Source organism: Eptesicus fuscus, chromosome 23 (assembly GCF_027574615.1).
Source record: "Eptesicus fuscus isolate TK198812 chromosome 23, DD_ASM_mEF_20220401, whole genome shotgun sequence".
NCBI classification, from domain to species: domain Eukaryota; kingdom Metazoa; phylum Chordata; class Mammalia; order Chiroptera; family Vespertilionidae; genus Eptesicus; species Eptesicus fuscus.
The window spans coordinates 10,463,007-10,487,229 of record NC_072495.1 but is presented as its reverse complement, the minus strand read 5'-3'; the positions used below and the strand labels follow the sequence as shown (position 1 = coordinate 10,487,229).

The window sequence follows — 24,223 nt, the reverse complement described above, 5'->3', positions numbered from 1 at the left end:
TCAGGGGCATAGAAAGGGAGTGGACTGACAATTCTCTGGGCGAAAGGGGTGTGGGGGGGAAGAGACTGGACAAAAATCATACACCTATGAATGAGGACAGTGGGGGGGCGGTGTAAGGGCAGAGGGTGGGGTGGGAACCAGGTGGAGGGGAGGTATGGGGGGAAAAAGAGGAACACTTGTAATAATATGAACAATAAAGGTTTATTTTTTTTAAAAAAAGGTGACAGCAGGGCTGGTTCCTTCTGGAGGCTCCATGAGAAAATCTGTTCCTCACCTCTTCCAGCTTCTAGAGGATGTGGGCACTCCTGGGCTCCCAGCCTGCCAGACCAGCCCCTACTCCCATTGTCACCTCTCCTTTCTTTAACGCTGACCCTCCTGCCTCTCTCTTTTAAGAACTCCTGTGATTACACTGGGGTCACTCAGATAACCAAGGATACCCTCCCCATCTCAAGACCTTGAACTTCATGACATCTGCAAAGTCCCTTTTACCGTATAAAGGACCACATCCACTTCCTGATCTTCAGGGGGAAGCATTCAGTCTCACCACCAAGGCTCAGTTTATTCTCATGAGCACTGTGCTTCTTTGCCCCTCCACCCACCTTTCTCACATTGCCAGGCACATACTTGCACAAGACTCTTTTCTCACCTAAGCCACATTTCACACACGTTAAGATAAATTTGCAGATGTTATCATTTTATATCTCAAACCACAACAGGCTGGGTCACTGCATGCTTCCGCTAGCAAAGTGAAAGTGCCTGCACCACCTTTGAAGAGGGCTTGACAAACAAGAGTGTGGGTGTGGGAGCTTGGCTAAGACAGTAAAGGTCTGGGCTCCGTGTTGGGGGACACAGGGCTGGAGGGGTCCGTCTGCTATTTTGAAGAAGAGGAGAAATATGATAGCAGGGTGCAGCCATTTGTAGAGTGTCAAGTAGAAAGGCCACAGGACAGAACTCTAACCAAAGGGGAGAAATTACAGGGAGATGGATTTGGGCTTGAAGTGAAGAAGAAATGTCTAACAATTAGAACAGCCCCAGAACACAGCAAGCTTTCCTTAGGGTTGCTAGTTGGTGTCTCTGATGATCATGACAATTTTCACTTATCTCATCATCTCCTTCTCTCCCATCTCCTCTCCATCTGTATTTCAACATCATCTCCCATCTTGAAAATGAGTCCTCCCTCGACAACATATTCTTCTCCTACCACCACTTGATGCCTCTCTTCTCAGTCCCTTGAAAAAATGAGTCACCCCATCCATTTCCGCATCTCCATCCATTCCTCCACCCACTCCAGTCTGGCGCCCGCCCCCACCACTCCTCCAAAGCCTCCCTTGCCAAGTAAACAACTTCATCTTCACTGAGTCCAATAGATGCCCCACAGACCTATTCTTTTTGGGACTCTCAGCAGCATTTGACACCAATGATCACACACTAGCTCCTTCCCTTTCTCCCCTCAGCTTCCTGGAATCCCCATTCTCCTGACTCTCTTTGTATCTCTATGACCACCCTGCTGAGATTCTACCAGGACGTCTGTGCTCCCATCTCGTAAAGGTTAGCATTCCTCGGGAATCTGTTCTAAGCCTTCTTGCCTTCTCATCCACATTTTCTCTTGCTGGTCAGTTGCAGCTACTTCCATGGTTCTGGTTACCCTATATATGCTGGTGACATAGAAATCTGTATCTTTAGCTTCAGATTCATATATCAAACTACCTACTGAGCCTCTATATTTGTGTGTCCCATAGACACATCAAACCTTCAGATCTGAACTCATCTTCCACCCACTAATGGGCTTTTTCTCCCATATTGCCTACCCCAATAAATTCTTCCACGACCCATCAGTTGCTCAAGCCTGAAACATGGCACACTCCTTAACTTATCCTTTCCCTCACTCCCCCTCATACATTCTATTGTTTTATTTTCCTAATGTTATTCAGATCCATCTACTTCTCTACCACTGGCACTTTCTTAGGCCAGGTCACCATCAGCTCTCACCTGGATTATCCTGTAGTCTCCTAAATGATCTCTCTCCCTACATTTGTATTCCTATCTCCTCCATGCCCAACCTCCCTCCACCCCCTCCACCTGTATACACCTGCCCGTGCCCATGGATGCTATAGTCTTCTCTCAAGAGAATAAATCTGGGAAGAGGTTCAGGGCCATTTCTGCAGTCCTGCATCCACAGGGCGTGGTGGGATGGGGGAGTGCAACTCTGAATGAGCACATTCTGGCCCTGTGGCAGGCAGACCTCTAAGATGACCCCCAATGTTTTCTGTATCCTGGTATATGAACCCTGCCTAACTCCCTGAGCTTTGAGTATGATGGATATGCTTCCATGTTTAGGTTCTATTACACAGCTGACCTTAAGATAGGAAGAACGCCTGGGTATGCCAGACTCAACCCCATGAGCCCTTTAAAAGCAGAGTGTTTTATTTGGCTGGTCTCAGAAGAGAAGTCAGAGACTTGAAGCATGAGAACAATTAATTGTTTCATCCATGGCTTGAAGCTGGAAAAGGCCACATTCACAAAGAATGAAGGTGACCTCTAGGATCTTGAGAGTGGCCCCTGGATGACAGCCAGCAAGGAAACAGAGCTTTCAATCCTGTAACTGTAAGGAATTGGAATTTTACCAATAAGAATGAGATTAGAAGTAAAAATTTTCGCCAGAGTCCCAAAGTGAGAACTCGACCCAGCTCACAGTTTGATTTCAACCTTGTGAGTCTCAGAGCAGAGAACCCAGTCATTGCCCAAATCACTAACCTACAGAACTGTGAGCTACTACGTGTATGGTGTTTTATGCCACTGAGTTTGGAGTAATCCCTTAAGCAGCAAAAGGAAACTGGCTTCTTATTTCATGGGGAAGCTTGCAGCCAGCAGAGTGCCACAGCGGGATTTCTAAAGCATGAGGTTCAGGGAAATGGTCCCCATTGGTTAGGTCAAGGTTGGTACTGCCCCCATAAATTCCTAAAGATGAATTCTGCTCACGCCCATCACATGATGTTATTCCCTGCGTACTTAAGTGTTGCATAGTTCTTATACTTGGGCTTGGGTCTCATGCCTATGTTCTAGCTGCAAGAGAAGCTGGGAAATTAAGCTGTGACATATAATCAAGAAGTGGAATCCATAACATGGGAATTCCCCCATAATTGCACTGTTCAAATCATTATTATCCATTGAGATTTTATAATGGATGTTTGTTTTTTTACTATCCCTCCCACTCCACCCCTACCCACCACTTTCTTTTCCCATTTCTTCCAGCAACAGAATTCTTTTTTTCCTAAGGAAAAGCCATTGACTGTGGTTAGATCCAGCTCATTCAGTGCTGTTACCCTCTCTCTACTACTTCCCACAAGAGTGAGCACATGACCCAGGGTTGGCCAATCAAGTGACACCATGCCCCTAGCCACAGTGATTGGTTTAGGATTGAATATGTAACTCAAGCTCAACCAATCAGAGTCTTTCCTGAGACTTTCTTGGCAGAGCTATCAAGAAACCCTGTTTGTTCCTCTTGTTTCGGGAAGATGTGAGATGTGCCACCTTCCTACATAGATAGCCTATTCAAGAAGAAAACAAAAATCCTAGTAGATCCAAGATACATAGAGAGAACCTGCTCTGATAACACAGTTTGAATTTTTATGACCATCCATGTCAGAGGACAGTTCCATCTCTTCCGCTGCCCAGTTATATGACAGTAAATCCCCCTGTGTGACTTGCTGGCTAACTTGAGGAAGGTTGCTGTCAGACATCCAAACTATAAGACTAGCACAGACCTACTCAGCATCCTGTCCACATACTGCTGCAACCCTGGGAGCTGAAGCCACGTGACCCTGCCTGCAGCTGCATGCCCTGCCTTTGACTCTAGACCTGAACTTGGTTGTGAGGGACTATGAGAAACTGCTCAGCCTCTTTTTTTTTTTTTTTAATTGATTTCAGAGAGAAAGGGAGAGGGAGAGATAGAAACATCAATGATGAGAGAGAATCATTGATCGGCTGCCTCCCATTGGGGATGGAGCCTGCAACCCAGGCATGTGCCCTGACCGGAAATCTGTGACCTCCTAGTTCGTGGTCGGCAAACCGCAGCTCACAAGCCACATGCGGCTCTTTGGCCCCTTGAGTTTTTAGCAAAGGCCAGCTTAGGAGTACCCTAATTAAGTTAATAACAATGTACCTACCTATATCGTTTAAGTTTAAAAAATTTGGCTCTCAAAAGAAATTTCAACCGTTGTACTGTTGATATTTGGCTCTGTGGACTAATGAGTTTGCCGACCACTGTCCTACTTCATAGGTTGATGGTCAACCACTGAGCTATGCCAACCAGACTCAGCCTCTAGTCTTATTTCTAGTATTGTAGCCCCTGTCTTGTACCCCAGTTTCAATAACAGATGCATGTCTTACTTTGTTATCCTGGCCCTTTGCCTTTTTGGCCCTAGTATGTACAACCACTGAACCCAGAACCCTATGGCCAGAACCCACCACCTGCTGCTGCATATCCCAAATTTTACCGGAGCCTGTCTGGACTTCCATCAGTGGTCCACGCCAGTCCTATTCGATGCATACAACATCCCTCAACCCCAGGGCACCATGAGTCTACCCATTTCACAGATGGCCAACTTGCAGTTACATCAACTGGCAGCCTCAGAATACAATTGAAGGCAGCATTGCCCACGCTGTGTTCTATGGAACACCATTCAGAGAGATGCAAGTCTTCCATTAACACAGAGGGGAAAAGCAAAGCTGGCAGCATTTTTCTTCAATTTTATATTTTAAAATATAAACAATGGGGAAGCATTTCACGTGAGGTTATCTTCCAAAGTTGGTGCTTAAGGTAATAATAGTGTCTCATTAAAGTGCCTTTGCTAGGCCCTTGCATGGTGCACAATGCATAGCCACAGGCTGTCCGCCTGCTGCCCTGGAACAAGTTGCTGTTTTTCCAGTTTTGCGGGAAGTGAAAGGAAGGCGAATGTGAAGGAGTTGGCTTATTTCAGGGGGCATGTTGAGTGGAAAAGGTGTATTTAGATTCACAGGTAGGACGGCAAGATGCTCCCTCTGTGAGAAGCACGTGGAAGCAGACTGACTGAGGGAACCCCAACTCAAGTATCCATCTCCCCCTTACTCCGGGCATCAGTCACCGAATCATTGCACTGTTTAAATTGTGCCCTCCCTCCATGCTCTGGTGGAACGTGTGTAACTGAAATTAAGGGAATTAAATGCATGTAAAATAAGAGTCCACCATGTGGAAGAAAAATAGTTATCATTGTAAGGTGTTCTCATAATAATCTTTCTCATATGTACAATGATCTGTTTTTAAGAAACTGCGTGCTGGGCCCAAGCATACCAGAAAGTTACATTATCTGTTACATGGAATGGTGAAATATGATCTTTGTAGGAGTTTACTATGTTTTTTTATCATCAGCCCTATGATATCTTATCTAAGTAATGTCTTATTTTAGAATTCTAGCTTATGTGTTTATCATTCAATGTTTATTGCATATTAAACACATGAATTAAATAATGACGATCCTAATAGTTACTATTAATAAGAAGAATCACACTTAGTAAGGTCTTGCCATATGCCAGGTATTTTTCTAGCAGCTCTGCATTTATTAACTCATTTAATTCTCACAACAACCATCATCCCCATTTTACAGAAAAGGAAACGCAAAGAGGTAAAGGATTTTTGAATCCACCTTTTCAGATCTCAAACCCCAAGTGTGGGCATGGTTACTTTGACAGTCAGAGGAGAGGGTGTACTGCATTCTGAAGGTACCCATTAGATTAAAAAAGATTTTTTGAAAAAGAGCTGACATTTGGGGAGCTCCTACCCTATGCCAGGCATTGAGAAGGGCTTGCATGCCTTTTCTATTTAATTATCACAACCACTCTGTGAACAGAGGCAGAATCTGAGGCTCAGAGAGGTTGAGTGACTCTAACCCTTAGGTGGTAAACAACACTGTCTCCCTGTACAGACGAGAGTTGTCATCATCATCATCATCTTCTTCATCATCACAAAGAGCAAGGGGACATTACCCATTAGGAAAATGTGAACCAAAACCACAAAGAGATAACCACTTTACATCCCACTAGGATGCCCGCAATCCAAAAAGACAGATAATAACAAGTGTCAGGCAAGGATGTGGAGAAATTGGGACAAATATTGATGGTGGGCATGTGAAATGGTGCAGCTGCTGTGAAAAACAGTTGGGTGGTTCTGCAAAAGGTTGAAAGAGTTACCAAGTGATCCACCAATTTCATTCATAGTTACATACCCAAGAAAAATGTTCATGCAAAAATGTATTCTTGCAAAAAACTGTACACAAATGTTCATAACAGCATGATTTTTAAAAAGTATGTTTTTATTGATTTTAGAGAGAGAGGAAGGAAGAGGGATAGAGAGAAACATCGATGAGAAACATCATCAATTGGCTGCCTCCTGCCCGCCCCCCAGTGGGGATCGAGCCCACAACCCAGGCATGTGCCCTGACTCCATCCAGTGACCTCTTGGTTCATGGGTTGACGCTCAACCACTGAGCCACCCTAGCTGGACAACAGCATGATCCGTAATAGCCCCAAATTGGGAAACAACCCAAATGTCCACCACAAAGTGGTCCATCCTTACAGTGGAATATTATGCAGCCATAGGAAAGAAGGAAGTACTGATACGTGCTCCAATGTGGACGAACCTTGAAAACATGATGCTGAGTGAGAGAAGCCAGACACAAAAGACCACCTACTGTGTGATTCCATTTATATGAAATGTTCAGAATAGGCAAATCCATAGAGACCGAGAACAGATCAGTGGGTGCCCGAAGCTTCGGGGGAATGGAAATGTAAGTAAGGGAAGTGGGATTTCCTCTTGAGGTGAAGTAAATATCCTAAAATTGTGGTGGTGATTTCACAACTCTGTGACTATGATAAAAACTACAAAATTGTACACTTTAAATGGGGGAATTGTATAGCGTCCAACTTATATCTCAATAAGCTGTAAAAGGAAAAAAGAGCATGGGGAGCCTTCCTAACCATGGAGAGGATCTAAAGTGATATTTACAAGTCTAGTCCTGTTCCTGCCCCTAAGCAATGATCAATCAGACAGCTACCAGCAGCATCACTACTTGCACCCCGATTCATGGCCTTCTCCCTGGAAATCAAGGGCGTTGCCCTGTGTTTTCCCACCTTTCCCAAGCATGCCCTACCCATTTCGCCCTGGCAGGCCTGGGATAGAACCCAGAGTGTCACACTTGCCTCCCAAGCTTCTTTCTGTAGCAAACTGGCACAGCTTCCTCCTGTCTGCTGCTTGCTGGCCACCCTCCGGCCCCCCTTCCCACCTCCCCACCAACACAAACACACTTCTCCTCCAGCTTGCTGTGAGACACACATCTCAGGTCTTAAAACCACGTGGAATTCAGGAGGTGCACTAGAAGCTGCACCTTGGGGTTTCCTGTGCCAGCAACCACTGCAGAGATCTGGGGTCATCTCCACACCCCACTTACCTAACATAGGAAAAGACAATCATGTGGAAGAACCACTTAATGGTGCCATATCTCGCGCTCTGGATCCGGGTGACTTTGTTGGTCTCATACGCAAACATATCATCGCAGCAGGCTGGCATGGTGAGAGTCTTGGGGCTGGCTCCAGAAGGGCCACAGCAGACCCACCAGTAAGAGAAAAATGAAATGCCCTGAATTTAAACTGGAGCCTTTAAGTTTGAGCTCCTCCAATGATGACAGAATGGGGGCGGACCCCTGGCTGCTGTCCAGACTTGGCTGGGGGATAAACAAGGGAAGTCAAATCCTATAGGCCTGTCTGGCAGCTGACCCCGCCCCCGCTGGCCTCCCGCACATGCTGGCACAATGATGGTGTTCAAAAGAAGGGCGGTTTTTTTTTAGAATTCTGCCCTTCCCCCTGTTCCTTTCACTTTTTGACTCATTTCATTTGGGGGAAAGGGGGAGCTCTTCAAATGTCAGAAGACCCAGTGCTTCCATTGGGACTTAGTAAAGGGCCTAGATCTTTCCATGGCCTCAAGAGCCACTCAGAGACTGATTCATTTTCTGCAATCCTTTATTCAGCCCCGGATGTGTATGGACACTGGGTGAACGAAGGTCTCCGCCTCCCCTTCTCCCCTCACCCCACACACACTTCCTGACAACACTCCTGTTTGTGGGGGGATCAGATTTGCTGGGTAGTGGGGAGGGGGGTGGACTTTATTTCTATGCTGAATATTTCCTGCATGACCCTCTGTCTGCTCTGTCTGGTTCCTCTCTCTGTCCTGCTCTGTGCTCTGGGAGGTCCGACCAGGACGTAGGCCCAGCAGCCTAAGACTCTCAGGAACAAACTTGCCATAAAACAAAGCTAGGATTTGACCCCTCAATGAGGGCGAACACATGCCAGAGGAGCCGTGGGTTGTCCCCAAGCAAAGGGACAGAGTTTTTGTAGGATTCTGGTGGAGTTTAGCTTACATTTCAATGAAAGCAAATTTTGGCAGGCTCAAAGCAAAGCAGGTTTTGTATAAAACGGTCAACTTCAAATCTGGGTTTTAAAGTGGACCCAGGACCCTGTTTCCTCAGAAGCAATAAAGCTAAGATTTCGCATGGGCCCTAACTGGTTTGGCTCAGTGGATAGAGCGTCAGCCTGCGGACTGAAGGGTCATAGGTTTGATTCCGGTCAAGGGCATGTACCTTGGTTTTGGGCACATCCCCAGTGGGGAGTGTGCAGGAGGTAGCTGATTGATGTTTCTCTCTCATCGATGTTTGTAACTATCCCTCTCCCTTCCTCTCTGTAAAAAATCAATAAAATATATTTTAAAGAAAAGATTTCGAATGGTCCAAGAATCCTTAATCTGAAGCTCTGCTGAGTGCACACTAAGGCCACTTCTGTGAAGTTTTCTCTTCCATATGCAGGCACTGTTAGCGTGACCGAAGGAGGAATGCATGAGGCCAAAGGGGTAAAGGTCATCTGGAAACCCAGATGGGCTGACCCTCAAATGGTGCCAGTACCCAAAGACTGGGAGTCAGAGGTTTTTAAAGAACTCTAAGCGGGCTTTGTCTGGGCGGAGAATTCTCTGTTCAGGTTGGGATTCTGGGAAACTTCAGAGGAGAGATAATGATATTAGCGGGTGGAATGTGGTCTAAGCCAGTGGAATGTCCATTGTGAAGTGGCCTAAAGGTCAATTCCCAGGGGAAGGGGTATCGATTCAATTATTTGATCATACCTAACAGACACTACTTTTAAAAAATTAGTGATAGATCTTTAAACATCTCTATAACCAGACCAAGCCTTTCTGAGATCCTCACCTGTGCAGAATCACCAGACCTAAATACCCAAAGACACTTCAAATCACATTTTCGCAATGGAACACCTTCCCACAAAGCAATCGTTCAGGGAAGGACTGAAGAGAGGGCCTTGGAGGAGCAGATGAGGACTGCTTTACCTGCCAGCTTAGCCACGAGGGGAGTAAGGTCAGGGTGGTTTTTTTTATTGATTTCAGAGAGGAAGACAGAGGGAGAGGGAGAGAGAGAAACATCAATGATGAGAGAGAATCATTGAGAGTGCCTCCTGTGCACACCCTCCTGGGGATTGAGCCCACAACCCGGGCATGTGCCCTTGACTGGACTCAAACCCGGGACCCTTCAGTCTGTAGGCCGATGCTCTACCCACTGAGCCAAACCAGCTAGGGCTCAGAGTGGTTTTTGATGGGGGACATAGAGTCAAGGAAAGATTGAGGAGGGTTAGTTAAGATGGAAACATTTAAGCCATTCAAAGATGTTTAAAGAGCCCTAGCCAGTTTGCTCAGTGGTTAGGTGTCGGCCTGTGGAATGAAGGGTTACAGGTTTGATTCTGATCAAGGCGCATGTGGGAGGCAACCTATCGATGTGTCTCTCTCACATTGATGTTTCTCTCTGTTTCTTCCCCTCCCTTCCACTGTCTCTAAAAATCAATTAAAGTATCATCAGGTGAGGCTTAACAAAAAAAACAAAACAAAACACACACAAAGATGTTCAAAGAGGAACATCAAGATTGGTGGTCTCTGTTTTTTTTTTTTGTGTGTGTGTGTGTGTGTGAAGTAGGAAGTGAGGTCATGAATGGAATGGAGGGATGTGAGGGCTTCGGTGAAGGGGTGTGTGTATCTGTGTGTGTGTGTGTGTGTGTGTGTGTGTGTGTGTGTGTGTGTGTGTTTCTTGTTACAGACCTGCTCTTGAATGCTTCCTGTATTGACTGCCTACCCATTTCCCAAATCTCCTTCCCGGCCTTCAACCTCCCAACTGAACTACTCGCCAGCATTCTTGTCTCAGGGTGTGCTTTGAGGAAACCCAGTATATTTCAGCCCCCTGTGCTGTGGTTATGAGTCTGGACTTTGTCCCAAGAGCAATAGGCAGGTTTATAAGCAGAGGCACAGCATGATTTCATTTTCACTTTAGTAAAGTCACTCCAGTTGCACCTTGGAAAATGGATAGAAGGGGCAAGAGTGGAGGTGGGAGGTCTGCCCAGGGAGAGGGTATAGTGGCATGGAGCAAGGCTGAGGGCAGATCCCTGAAAGACGCCAACACCAAGGAGACTACACAGAGGCATCCGGGAAGGAGAGGAAACCAGGACAACAGCCAGTGATTCACAAATAAGCCAGAGGCCAAGGAGATATTAAGAGCGATTATAAAGCTGTGTGATTAAAGGCCGCTAGTGAGCGGACTATAAATGAGCGGAACAGGATAGAATTGAGCATTAAACACAAAGACAAGTGGGAACTTAGCATGTGATAAAAATATTTAAAATCAGGGGAGAAAGGAATTACTCAAAAGGGCTAGCCAGTTAGTGGAGGGAGAGGGTGTGGTATTCTAACTTTTCATGTTTAAAAAGATGTGTAACGCCCTAGTCGGATTGGCTGAGTGGATAGAGCATTGGCCCACGGACTGTAGGGTCCTGTGTTTGATTCCGGCCAAGGGCACGTACCTCAGTTGCAGGCTTGATCCTCAATCCCTGTCGGGGTGCATGTGGGAGGCAACCAATAGATGTGTCTTGCTTACATTGATGTTTCTTTCTCTCTCTGCCTCTATCCCTCCCTTTAAAAAAAAAAAAAGATATGTAACTGAAATGCGATAGAATCATCAAATGTGGGCAGAATCAGCTACACAAAAAGGGACATTCAAGTCATCGTTCTGTTCGTGTGGCACCCATTTTGCTTTTAGTGAAAAATGGGAACAAAGATAACTGGATGCTCTTTGAAATAACTGACAAGCTCTCACCTGGCTGGCGTTTGGTTCTTCCTCCCACGAAAACTCCTGTTGGTGTCAGTACCAGTTTGGATTTGCAGCAACGATACAATGCTAACAGACTGACTCTCCTTCAGGAGGGACAGTGTTTCAGCCAAGATCCACTGTGGTTTCTTTCTTTCTTGGGAACTGGAGCTACTTTAAAATCCTGTCAACATGAGGTCTCTTCCTCTATATTTCTCCATGGCACTTTCTCAGGAACCTGTCTTGCTCACCCTCTCTTCCTTCCTTCTCATCACCTACCTCAGAATCCTTGCAGTAAATGCGTCTGCTGCTTTGGAAGGTCACAGAGTTAGGAGAATGCCCAGCGCCCTGCTATCCATAAACGTTTTTCTTTGAGTTACACCAAACCAGTGCTGTCTAATGGGATGACCACTCTCCACATGTGGCTATTTTAATTATTTAAAGTTAGCCCAGCCGGTGTGGCTCAGTGGTTGAGTGTCGACCTATGAACCAGAAAGTCATAATTAGATTCCCACTCAGGGCCCATGCCTGGGTTTCGGGCTCAATCCCCAGTGTGAGGCGTGCAGGAGGCAGCCGATCAATGATTTTCTCTCATCATTGATGTTTCTATCTCTTTCTTCCTCTCTGAAATCAATAAAAATATATTTTAAACAATAAAAATAAATAATTTATTTAAAGTTAAATGAAATTTAAACTTCAGTTCTGCAGTCACATCCTATTTCAAAAGCTCAATATCCAGATGTGGCTAATGGCTCCCATAATAGACCATGAAGATGGAGAACATTCTTGCCAGTGTAGACAGTTCTACAGTCTGCGCTGGGATAAGATACGTGGGATAGAGGGAAAGGTGAGTGTAGTTGCAGGTAAGGGAGGAAGGATAGGACAGGCTCAGTCAGATGGCATCTATTTTCTGTGCCAAAATAGGAATCAGAGGTGCCTGAAGACAGAAAGGAAAGGCAGAGGGAGGTTTGATGAGTGTGAAGAAGATTCAAAACAGTTGCTATGGTGATCAGGAGAACAGAGCCAACAGGGAAAACAGGCATTCCAGGGTGGTGTTGAGCCTGAAAGGCCATGGAGGTGTTGTTGCAGCAGTCTAGTGACTGAGATTATGACAGGGGCCCAGGCCTTCCCACCTGCAGGACCCGCCTCCCACCTCCACACCCAGGGGCCCACCAGGCCTTGCCAAGTGGTTCAAATAGTTTGTGAATGTGTAATTGTTGGCATTAACTGTGTGTATTATGGTCTTCTATCTTCGTTCCTGAAACTGTAAGCAAAACTACACATGTGTTCCTCCTTCTCCCTGAAGCACCCTTCCCTGGGGCAGGACTCTTGCTTTATTACCATACTCTTCCTAATTCGTTTATTTTTTAATGTAATTTTTATTGTTTTCAGAGAAGAAGGGAGAGGGAGAGAGAGATAGAAACATCAATGATGAGAGAAAATCATTGATTAGCTGCCTCCTGCATGCCCCTGATTCATAGGTCATGACCTCCTGATTCATAGGTCAACACTCAACCACTGAGCCATGCCAGTCAGGCCTAATTCATTTATTTAACAACTACTTACTGAATGCCAGGGACTCTGGGGATATGTGAGTTAACAAAAGAGACCAAAATTCTTTCCTTCTTGGAGCTCATATTCTAAAGCAGGCGTCCTCAAACTACGGCCCGCGGGCCACATGCGGGTGTTTTTGCCGTTTTGTTTTTTTTACCTCAAAATAAGATATGTGCAGTGTGCATAGGAATTTGTTCATAGTGTGTTTTTTTTTTTAAACTATAGTCTGGCCCTCCAACGGTCTGAGGGACAGTGAACTGGCCCCCTGTTTAAAAAGTTTGAGGACCCCTGTAAAGAAACAGGACAAATAACAGACAAGTCAGATATATAGAATGTGAGAGGGCCGTGTCCTATGGGGAAAAAAACAAGCAAGGAAGGAAGATCAGATGTGTTTGGGGTTGAACTTAGTGGTTAAATTGAGGTGAAATTCACATAACGTAAAATTAACCATTGTAAGATTTAGAATTCAGTGGCATTTAGTACTTTCACAATGCCATGCAACCACCACCTCTTTCTAATTCCAAAGCATTTCATCACCTTAAAAGGAAACCCTGTGCCCATTAGTAGTCACTCCCTCCTTCCCTGCAGCCCCTGGCAACCATCAATCTGCTTTCTGTCTCTATGGATTCACCAGCCCCTGGTAACCACCATTTTCCCCCCTGTCTTTGTGGATTTAATTATTCTGGGCATTTCACATAAATGGAATCATACTATGTGGTTTTTTATGACAGGTTTCTTTCAATTTGTATGAAGTTTTCAAGGCTCATCACGTTTTAGTATATGTCAGTATTTTATTATTTTTATGGATAAATAATACTTTGTGTGGATATATCACATTTTATGTAGCTGTTTATTGGTCGATGGACACTCAGATTGTTTCCACCTTTGTCTATTATGAATAACTAGAGGCCCAGTACACAAAATGTGTGCATGGGTAGGGTCCCTAGTGGCTACTGGCTGCCGGCAGGGGCTTCCCTTCGTTTTGCACCGCCCCCTGGCGGTCAGCGCATATCATAGCAAGCAATCGAACTCCTGGTAGTTCGAACTCCCGAGGGGACACTTTGCATATTAGGCTTTTTATTTTTTTTAATTTTAATTTTAATTTTTAAAAAATATTTTATTGATTTTTTACAGAGAGAAAGGGAGAAGGATAGAGAGCTAGAAACATCGATGAGAGAGAAACATCGACCAGCTGCCTCCTACACACCCCCTACCAGGGATGTGCCCGAAACCAATGTACATGCCCTTGCCCGGAATCGAACCTGGGACCTTTCAGTCCGCAGACCGACACTCTATCCACTGAGCCAAACCGGTTTCGGCTAGGCTTTTTATATATAGATGTTACCAGGAACATTCTGGTACAAGTATTTGAGTTCCCAGTTCCAATTGTTTCAGTGGAATTGCTGGATCATATGTTGCAGTTTTTGAGGAAACGCCAAACTGTTTTCCACAGTGGCTGCATCATATTCCATTCCTGTCAGAAACATATGAGGGTTCCAATTTCTCCACATCCTCGCCAACACATGTTATTTTCCATTCTGTAAAAAATAGGCATCCTAGTGGTAAGAAGTAATATCTCACAGAGCTTTGATTTGCATTTCCTAATGCACATCATTGGGTGTTAAGCATTCTTTCATGTGCTCATTGGCCATTTGTACAGCTTAGAGAAATGTCTATTTAAGTCCTTTCCCCATTTTTGATTTGGGTTGTTTTCTTTTTGTCACCGAGATACAAGAGTGGAGGTTGGACTTTTAAATAGAGTGGGGGGGGAAAGGCCTCCCGGAGAAGAGGCCTTTTAAGTAAAGACCTTAAGAAGGTGAGGGAGCGAGTTGCCAGGATGTCTGGGAAGAGCATTGCAGAGAAAACAGTGAATGCAAAGGCCCTGAGACAAGTTACTTTCACTTCTCTGTAACGCTGTTTCCTGTCTGCAAACAGGGAAGAATAAGACGTGGAAGGCCGAAACCGGTTTGGCTCAGTGGATAGAGCATCGGCCTGCGGACTCAAGGGTCCCAGGTTCGGTTCCAGTCAAGGGCACATTCCTTGGTTGTGGGCACATTCCCAGTGGCGGGTGTGCAAGAGGCAGCTGATCGATGTTTCTCTCTCATCGATGTTTCTAACTCTCTATTCCTCTCCCTTCCTCTCTATAAAAAAATCAATAAAATATATTTTTTTAAAAAAGACGTGGAAGAATAAGGCCTGAAGACAGTATCACGTAGAGTGTCAGCAAATTATCCACCACTGGGCTTGTCCATGCTCTTGAGCAAGATATTTAACTTCTCAGAGCTACAATTTGCTCATCTATGAAATGGGGATGATGATCCTATCTACCTCACAGTGTTCCCACAAGAATTAAATGAAATAATATACCCAGCCAGGGTATATTCATAGCAGTGCTCAGAAATGTGGGGTTCAAACCCGGATCAAGAGGACTTGGAACCCTGAGGCCTCCGGGAGGAAATGGTTTACAGGAGAGTCGAAGGGGTGCTGTGGTGGGGAGGCCTGTGTTCTAGGCTACTACATACTTGATCCTATTTACGTTCTGAAGAGCATAATTTATTTATATACTAACACCGATAGGAGGTTGCAGTCTGAATGCCAGCTTTCACCAAGTGCCCTTGGGCACATAGTTTAATCTCTTTGAACTCGGTTTCCTTATTTGTGCCTCAATATTGTGGACAGTATTCAAGATCATATAAGTGTGAATAAGAGAGGTGCTCAAAAAACTTTCCTCTCTAATTGCTTCATCAAAAGTCTGCCAGCAAATACTATCATTTTGGGCGTTCCAAAATTTTCAACACAAAAGTGCTATGATTTTTTGTGGTGGTTAGAATGTGGGTTTGGGGTCTCAGACTACAGTTTATTTTATTTTTTTTAATTATTTTATTGATTTTTTACAGAGAGGAAGAGAGAGGGATAGAGAGTTAGAAACATCAATGAGAGAGAAACATCGATCAGCTGCCTCTTGCACACCCCCTACTGGGGATGTCCCTGCAACCAAGGTACATGCCCTTGACCGGAATCGAACCTGGGACCCTTGAGTCCACAGGCCGACGCTCTATCCACTGAGCCAAACCGGTTTCTGCTCAGACTACAGTTTAGATCCCACTCTGGTACTTACTCGCTGTTGGGCCTTAGGATAGTGTCATAACCACTCTAATCTTTAGGTCCTGGTCCAACCTTACAAAGCAGTTGCAAGGATCTGAGCTCATTTTCATAAATCACCCATCAAACAACGGAACTCTGCTACACTGGTATGAAGAAAAGGGTGGGATGTCCAATCAGTTTGAATGGTGAGGGGGAACAAAAGAGAGAAATCCTATTAAGACTGTCTAGAAAAGCTCCTGAGGGGCTAGCAGAGTGAAACCATAATGGGTGAGTTTCCAGCCCTCATTTTTCTCCCTGTAAACGGAGCTAAGATCAGGAATCTCAAATCTGAGACTCTTCTCTGTCCATGGCTTGCTTGGTGCCCTCAGCCAAGTCCCCTCCTCTCTCTGTGCTTCAGTTTCCCAGAGGTTCCTCTTCCCAAACCCTCTCCTCTCTGAAACCATTTGTGGTATCGCCACTGACCAGCAGAGGGCAGTGATTCACCAACATCGCTCAGTCTGCCTCAAAGTTCTGTTTTGTTTGCTGTTTTCCTGGACAGGAGAATTATGGTGAAATAATAGTGGCATATGTTTCCCTTTTTCAAAGGTCCTTATTTTATATTCAGTGCACAGTCAGAAGAGGTCTTGTCACAGTATGCAGATGAGGAAGCAGAGCCTCAGAAACATGAGAAACAACAAGGACACATGCAAACAATCCACTGGCAACTTAAGACCATTTGAATGCTGGGAGCGCAATGCTGTCTGTCTGGGCTGCTTAGTATCGATAACCAATTACCCACCGTATGATTCATGAAGTACTTTCTGACCCTCAATATCAGAAAATTCTTATTCTGTCCTATCTAGCTTACCAATAAGTGAGCTGAGGCTTCTGAAGGTTATGGCTTATTATTTTCTTAATCAGCTTCATCTTAGAGGCTCCCAGAAATAGCTTAAAAACTACAGAACTTGGTGTTTTGCAGCAGTTTTGATGTGATGGGATGTAGTGGGTTCTAGAGCAAATACTGCTCCTTGTTTTGTAAAAGGAATCAAGCCCCTTTCTCTGCTTCAGTGTCTGTATGGGTTATTAGCAATTGCATATGCAACTGGAATAGCTCTAGGTCAAAAATGGAACTCGGAAGGGACTATCAAATGATATGCCTGGCCCTAGCCAGTTTTTCTCAGTGGGTAGAGCTGTGGCCTGTGGACTGAAGGGTCCTGGGTTAAATTCCGGTCAGGGCACATGCCTGGGTTGTGGGCTTGATCCCCAGTAGGGGACGTGCAGGAGACAGCCGATTAATGATTCTCTCTCATCATTGATGTTTCTATCTCTAACTCTCCCTCTCTCTTCCTCTCTAAAATAAAAATATATACACCTGTCCTTAACTCTAGCTTCTCATAGCCACCCCCAACCACCCAGAAAATCACTGTTTTTAATGATCCTTGTATGTGTCTGAATATGCAATGTCTTTAACAGAACCCTGGGTTGGTTAAGATGCTGTAACAGAAAGGCCAACTCAAATTAGCTTAAACACCTAAACATTAAGGAATGTTTGACTTCATCCATGTAAACTTCAAGGTGACTCGTGCAGCAACTCAACATCAGCAAAATTATCCTGCTCAAAAGTCAGCAGTGCCAATAGATCCTCTGGTGTAGGGGTTGGAGTTGGGGTCTGCTCTGATGACGCACATGGCAATGCGGAGAGAGCGGGAGGACAGCACTCGGAATTTGAGTTCGGAGAGTCTGAAGGAGGAAAGGAAGACTGGCTTGGGGAAGGGAATCAACAGTCTCTGTTACACGCCCTGAGGCTGTTAATCCAGCTCTAACTAGCTCTTACACGTGTGTGCCTGCTGCTGCGAGTTAAGGGACAAAGCAGAATCAACACTTGGTCCTTGTCCTCTCTTGCTTATAGTCTGTTTAAACCAGACTTGCATTACTTCCTTTTTACTCTTAGGACTTGTATTTTTTTATTGTAGAAAATGCTGACAGCTATAAAGAAGAAAAGCCAGAATTGCCCATAACCCACCACTCAGAGACAGCTTCCATTAACATTTCTAGTTCCTTCTAATCTTAGCCCCGTTTTCTAATTATTGCAAGTCATGCAAATTATCTCCTTATTTATTTGTTCATCTGATAGCTATGGAGCTGAGTACTGGAGTGTGTGGTTTAGATTCTCACTTTACTGGGAGTTCCCAGGACAATTTCATTGTCACCCGTAGTGGTTGAATGAGGTTTGACTTGGGCTTTGAAGTGGATATGAATGAGGAAAGAGGGTATAAGGATGGCCTTCCAGTGAGAGGAAGGGCATGTCCCAGGCACAAAAGTAGGGCCGGTGGGGGTAGGTGAGAAGATTGATGCATATTGGAAGGCTAGAAGGAGTCAGTGGTAGGGAAGATTCCAGGTGTAACATGTATCTGTTTTTTGGGCCGGTTCAGCATTCATTCCCCCTTCTGATATCAACACCCAATTTTCCTTTGGGGACTCACTTATTCCCCACTGTCAACTCTCAGCTCCTGTTTGGGAGAAGCTCCATATCCTTATTTAGAGATGGTCACATGACCAAGTCTGACCAATCAGAATAGCACCTCCCTCTGGTCAGTGATTGGCTTATGAATGGGCACATGACTAGATCAAGCCAGCCAGGACCAATGAGACTATCTGGATTTCTGGGTTTCCTTGAAAATTTAAGAAATCTGACTACACTGTGTGGCAGATTGGCTGGAGCTGAGAGGAGATGCACTGTACAGTTTGCCACAGTCCTCACCACTCCCTGTGGCTAGGGATGATAGTTTAGCACTCTGTTTAGAACTCTGTGAGCCAAACACAACTTGTCCTTCTGTCACACTTAGCCCTGGGAATGCTAGTTTGTTTTCCCTGTGTAGGTGCCAAGATGAATGGGAACAACCAGGGTGAGTCCTCCTTGCCAGTGGGTGACCTTTAGGAAGTTTCTTAACTGGCCCTGAGCCTCTACTTCCTCGTCTGTTGGATTAGTGATTCTCAACCAGCAGCGAGTTTATCCCCAGGGGACATTTGATGATGTCTGGAGACATTTTTTGGTTGTTACTGACAACTAGTGGGTAGAGGCCAAGGATATTGCTAAATATCCTACAGTGCACAGAGCAGCCCCCACCCTCCTCACACACACACACACACACACACACACACACACAAAGAATGGTCCAGCCCAAAATATCCATAGTGCTGAGGCTGAGAAACTGTGTTAAATGGAGATGGTAACAGCCCTAGCCGGTTTGGCTCAGTGGATAGTGCATCAGCCTGCAAACTGAAGGGTCCTGGGTTTGAATGAGTACAACCCGGGTCAAGGGCATATGCCCAGGTTGGCTCAGTCCCCAGAAGGGGGCGTTCAGGAGGCAGCCGATCAAAGATTCTCTCGTAATTGATGTTTCTATCTCTCTCTCTCTCTCCCTTCCTCTCTGATATCAATAAAAATATATTTTAAATTTTTTTCAAAAAAAAATGGAGATAACAATAGTTTATTTAAAAGGCTGTTGTGAAGATCCAGTGGAATCATCTGTTTAAGATCTGTCATTTCTACTCTCCCACTCCCCTTGTTAACTACAGGTCAGGGACCAGATGGTTTTAGAGCAATGTTCTATATCCTCATGACTAGAACATGGAGGTGCTAAGTAAATTTTTATGAATTGAAACATTTATCAGATGAGTACAAATCAACAAATAGTAACTATCATCATCATCATCATCATCATCATCAATCAACACTATCTTCCCAGCCCCTGGCTCAGTGTATAATTGGTCTTCCATATTTGTTGAATGAATGAATGAATGAATGAATGAATGAGAAATGGAGTATTTACTCATTAACCACTAATTTATGTGCTTTAGGAAGATACTGTAAACTTGTGGGAAATAGGCCCAGTCTTTTTCTTTTTTGCAAAGAGAACTTTTGTTCATTAAAGAAATTACTTTAGGGGAGTGAGACTTCTGCCAGCCAAACCAGGGCCTGGCTCAAAGTCATGTAGAGTTGAGGACTCAACATCTCGCTCAGCTTAGGCAAAAAAGGAAAACGGGCCAGGCTTTGTGCGAACTCGCTGTGAAACAAGAGCTGTTTTCAGGGCCCAGGAACACTCTCTGTCCCATGTTTAATTTCTTCCATCTGTCTGGTATCTGACCTCCACTGCCCTCTAAGCCATTGCCACACATTGTCTGCACATGTTCCCATATAAGGTGATCTCTCTCTCTCTTTCTCTTCCTCTCTTCCCCTCTCCCTCTCTTTCTCAGGGTTGGACAGCAGGCTGCTTCCTCCACCCCACTGTTCCTCTCTTGGCCTTCCCTGGCAGGCTGCACTGTGAGGATGGATGGCTGGAGAGCGGGAAGGGGCAGGGGGCTGCCAAGGAATGTGGCAGGTTTATTTTTGTTCGGACTGCATTCTTTGCCAGGCCTGCAGGCCCCAGCCACTTGGGGATGTCACATGCCGATAAGACAGTGGGGGTGACTGAGACCTGTGGCTCAACTCTGCAACACCCCAGGTGTGAGCCATCGTCACAGAGTGGGGCGGGATGGGGAGGGGGGTAGGAACTCTGAGGTCATGGAACTCACCTCTTCCCCCCTGTGTCTGATTCCCAGAAAGACAAGTTTGAACCTTTAGAGAAGCAATTGCAGAAATTGAGATCTGTAATCACTTAGACCCATGGCTGGACAAAACCCAACATTTGCAGCAGAGTAGAGAAGAACCAGGTGTCGAGGTGAAATTATTAGCTGTGTGACCTTGGGCAAGTTGCCTGACCTCTCTGTTTCCTTATCTGTCAAAATAGTAGCAAATGTACTCCATACTATTCCAGTATCATAGTGAAATATGAATTCCATGAGAGCAGGGATTATTGTCTGTTCTGTTCACTGTTGTATCACCAGCATGTAAGTAGAATAGTGCCTGGCACATAGTAGGTGCTCAAATATGTGTTGAACAAATTAAGTGAGATAATGCATTTAAGTGCTCAGGACCAAATAAATGGTAGCTGTTACTATCTATTCAATAACATCATATGTTTATTTACTTATTAAGTGCCAGGCCCTTAATAAAGTGCTGGGGATACAGCGGTGAACAAGACAAGACAGACTTTAAGGAAGCTTGTATTCTTTCTTTTTTTTTTTTCTTAATCCTCACCTGAGGATATTTTTTCATTGATTTTTAGGGAGAGAGGAAAAGATAGAGAGAAACATTGATGTGAGAGAAACAACATCGACTGGTTGCCTCCTGCAGGCTGGGGAGGATCCTGCAACCAAGGTACGTGCCCTTGACTGGAATCGAACCCAGGGCCCTTCGGTCCGAAGGCCGACACTCTATCCACTCCAAACCAGCTAGGGCAGAAGCTTGTATTCTAATGAGGGACATACACGTTTAACTTTAGAGAGTACGAGGTGCTTTGGAAGAAATTAATAAAGGAATGTGGAAATGAGTTTTTCAAACCTTTTGACTGTGACTCACAGCAAGAAATGTTTATCGTGTGATCCAATGAACTCAAATGCCTGTTTATTAAACTGAAATAAAACTTTCACAAAACAATTGTGATAGATTGTCTGCAAAGATGTCTGCCAACAATTTAGCAACCATCATTCCTGGTATGCACATGCCACTCCCTGATCCAGAGGTAGAGGCTGTTCCTTTCCTTGAATCTAGGCGGGACTCATGACTTGCTTTGACCAATAGGATGCGATGGAAATGACACTATGCTTGCTCTGGGCCTCTGCTTTAAGATGCCTGGTGGCTTTCATGTCTGTGCTCCTTGTACTATTCACTGAATCAAACAATGAGTTTGATGTGGTTCGAATTCCAGTGTAAGCAAATCAAAATCAACACCTGTACATGTCTCAAGGTCATGAAATCAAAAGTCAAAGGACAACCAACCACAAACAGCCAACTAGGCTTTCAGTTATAGCCAATGAAATAATTTCTCTTCTTTGCTTCCACACTTTACTCTGTATAAGTCTCTCCCAGGACTCCTGCCAGCGGAGGGCGCCCCTAACCACTTCCTGTTTGGTGCTGCCCGACTAGTATCAATTTTTGCTCAAGTAAACTCTTAAAATTTTTAAATATGGTTCAGTTGATCTTTTAACAGTATCTAGCTGCCAGTAGAGAGGCTCAGGTTAGACCACTGAATGATCAGAGACCTCAAGGAGAGAGTTCACGTGAAGGAGAAATGGCAGCCAGCACTGGGGCCCAGAAAGGAGGGATCTAATTTGGATGTTCTGGCCCCAGAGGAGCTCCCAGCTGAACTCAGCCCCGTGGAGATCCCAGCAGATACCACGTGGAGCTGAACTACCCAGCTGAGCCCAACTATCCCACAGATTTGAGGGAGGGTTTCAAGGCAATACATTTGGAGTGGTTTGTTACTGCAGCAAAAAGTATATATATATTTCTGATACAGAAGTATTTACCTTTATTCTGTATATTTTCTATTCCACTTCATTTCTTAAAAATGTTCATCAATGTGCAGCCAGTGTGGCTCAGTGGTTGAGTGTAGACCTATGAACCAGGAGGTCACTGGTATGATTCCTGGTCAGGGCACATGCCCGGGTTGTAGGCTCGATCCCCAGTAGGGGGCGTGCAGGAGGCAGCTGATCAATGATTCTCTTCTCATCATTGATGTTTCTTTTTTTTTTTTTTAATGAATCTTTATTGTTCAGATTAAAATTGTTTCTCCTTTTCCCCCACATATCTCCCCACCATCCAGTTCCCACCCCCGCCTCTGCCCTTACCTCCCCCCTCCCCCCGCTGTCCTTATCCATAGGTGTATGATTTTTGTCCAGTCTCTTCCCATACTCCCCACACAGACACCCCTTTCCCCCTGAGAATTATCAATCCACTCCCATTCTATGCCTCTGATTCTAATAAGTTTATCAGTTTATTCTGTTCCTCAGATTTTTAATTCACTTGACTTTTAGATTCACTTGTTGGTAGATATGTATTTGTTGTTCATAATTTTTATCTTTCTTCTTCTTTTTCCTCTTTTTAAGGAATACCTTTCAGCATTTCATATAATGCTGGTTTGGTGGTGATGAACTCCTTTAGCTTTTTCTTATCTGTGAAGCTCTTTATCTGCCCTGCAATTCTGAATGATAACTTTGCTGGGTAGAGTAGTCTTGGTTGTAGGTTCCTGCTATTCATCACTTTGAATATTTCTTGCCACTCCCGTCTGGCCTGCATGGTTTCTGTTGAGAAATTAGCTGATAATCGTATGGGAGCTCCCTTATAGGTAACTAACTGTTTTTCTCTTGCTGCTTGTAAGATTCTCTCTTTGTCTTTTGCTCTTGGCATTTTAATTATGATGTGTCTTGGTGTAGTCCTCTTTGGATTCCTTTTGTTTGGGGTTCTGTGCGCTTCCTGGACTTGTAAGTCTATTTCTTTCATCAGGTGAGGGAAGTTTTCATTCATTATTTCTTCAAATAGGTTTTCAGCATCTTGCTCTCTCTCTTCTTCTGGTACCCCCATAATTCTGATGTTGGTTCGCTTGAAGTTGTCCCAGAGGCTTCTTACACTATCTTCAACTTTCTGAATTCTCTTCTCTTCATGCTTCTCTGGAGGAGTGTCCTTGGCCTCTTTGTATTCCAAATCTTTGAGTTGATTCTTGCAATCCTCTAGTCTGCTTTTGAGTCTCTGTATAATATTTTTTATCTCAGTCAGTGTATGTTTAATTTCTAGTTGGTCCTCATGGAATTTATTGGCCTTTTCCATGAAATTCTTGAAAAACCTTATAACTGTGGTTTTGAACTCTATGTCCAATCGCTTGTTTTCCTCCATTTCTTTGGTTTGTGATCTGTTTCCTTGCCTTCTCATATTCTCTGCTTCCCTGAGTTGGTAGGGTAGTTTTGTGTACTAGGTGTCTTATTGGTTCAACGGGTCAGCCTCCCAGTTACTTGAGGTGGACACTCTTGGTGTACCCTTGTGTACTGTGTGTCCCCCAGCAGGAGCTACAGCAGGGGCTAGTTTTCTCCTCCTCTGCTTGGGCGGTTTTGGAGCAGTCTGACTGGAGCTGCAGTTGGTTAAGCTGCCACAGAACAGGCCATTTATATGTAAAAGCCGCTGTGTGGAGCCTGGGCGGGTTTGTAGAATGTGTGGGGCAGGGCCTCAGGGCGGGGCCTCAGGGCTGGGAGGGGTCTCAGGGCATCACTAGGCTGGGGCGTGGCCAACGGTGATGGCTGCCATCAGCTGTCTCTGCCTTTCCCGTTTCCAAGTCCCTGCGCCCTGCGCTCCAGCGCAGTAAACAATGATTGCTGGGCGCACCACCGCAAAAAAGTCACTCTCACTTTCCGACCCGATGGCCGAGAGTCCAGCTTCTCCCCGTAGGTGTCTGGGTCCCCCGAGTGTCCCCAGAAACTGGATTTCAGAGTGATCG

General features: G+C 44.9%; 1 protein-coding gene across 1 annotated transcript in view; it reads right to left on the bottom strand.

Annotated features, from left to right (window-relative positions):
* Positions 1–7,630, bottom strand: part of LOC103287033 (P2X purinoceptor 7) — a 39,819-nt gene extending 32,189 nt beyond the window's left edge. Inside the window, exon 1 of the mRNA XM_054712349.1 lies at positions 7,482–7,630. Within this exon, the coding sequence (XP_054568324.1) occupies positions 7,482–7,600 (119 nt within the window). The 5' untranslated portion in view covers positions 7,601–7,630. The remainder of the gene's footprint in view (positions 1–7,481) is intronic.
* Between the last annotated feature and the right edge of the window lie 16,593 nt (positions 7,631–24,223).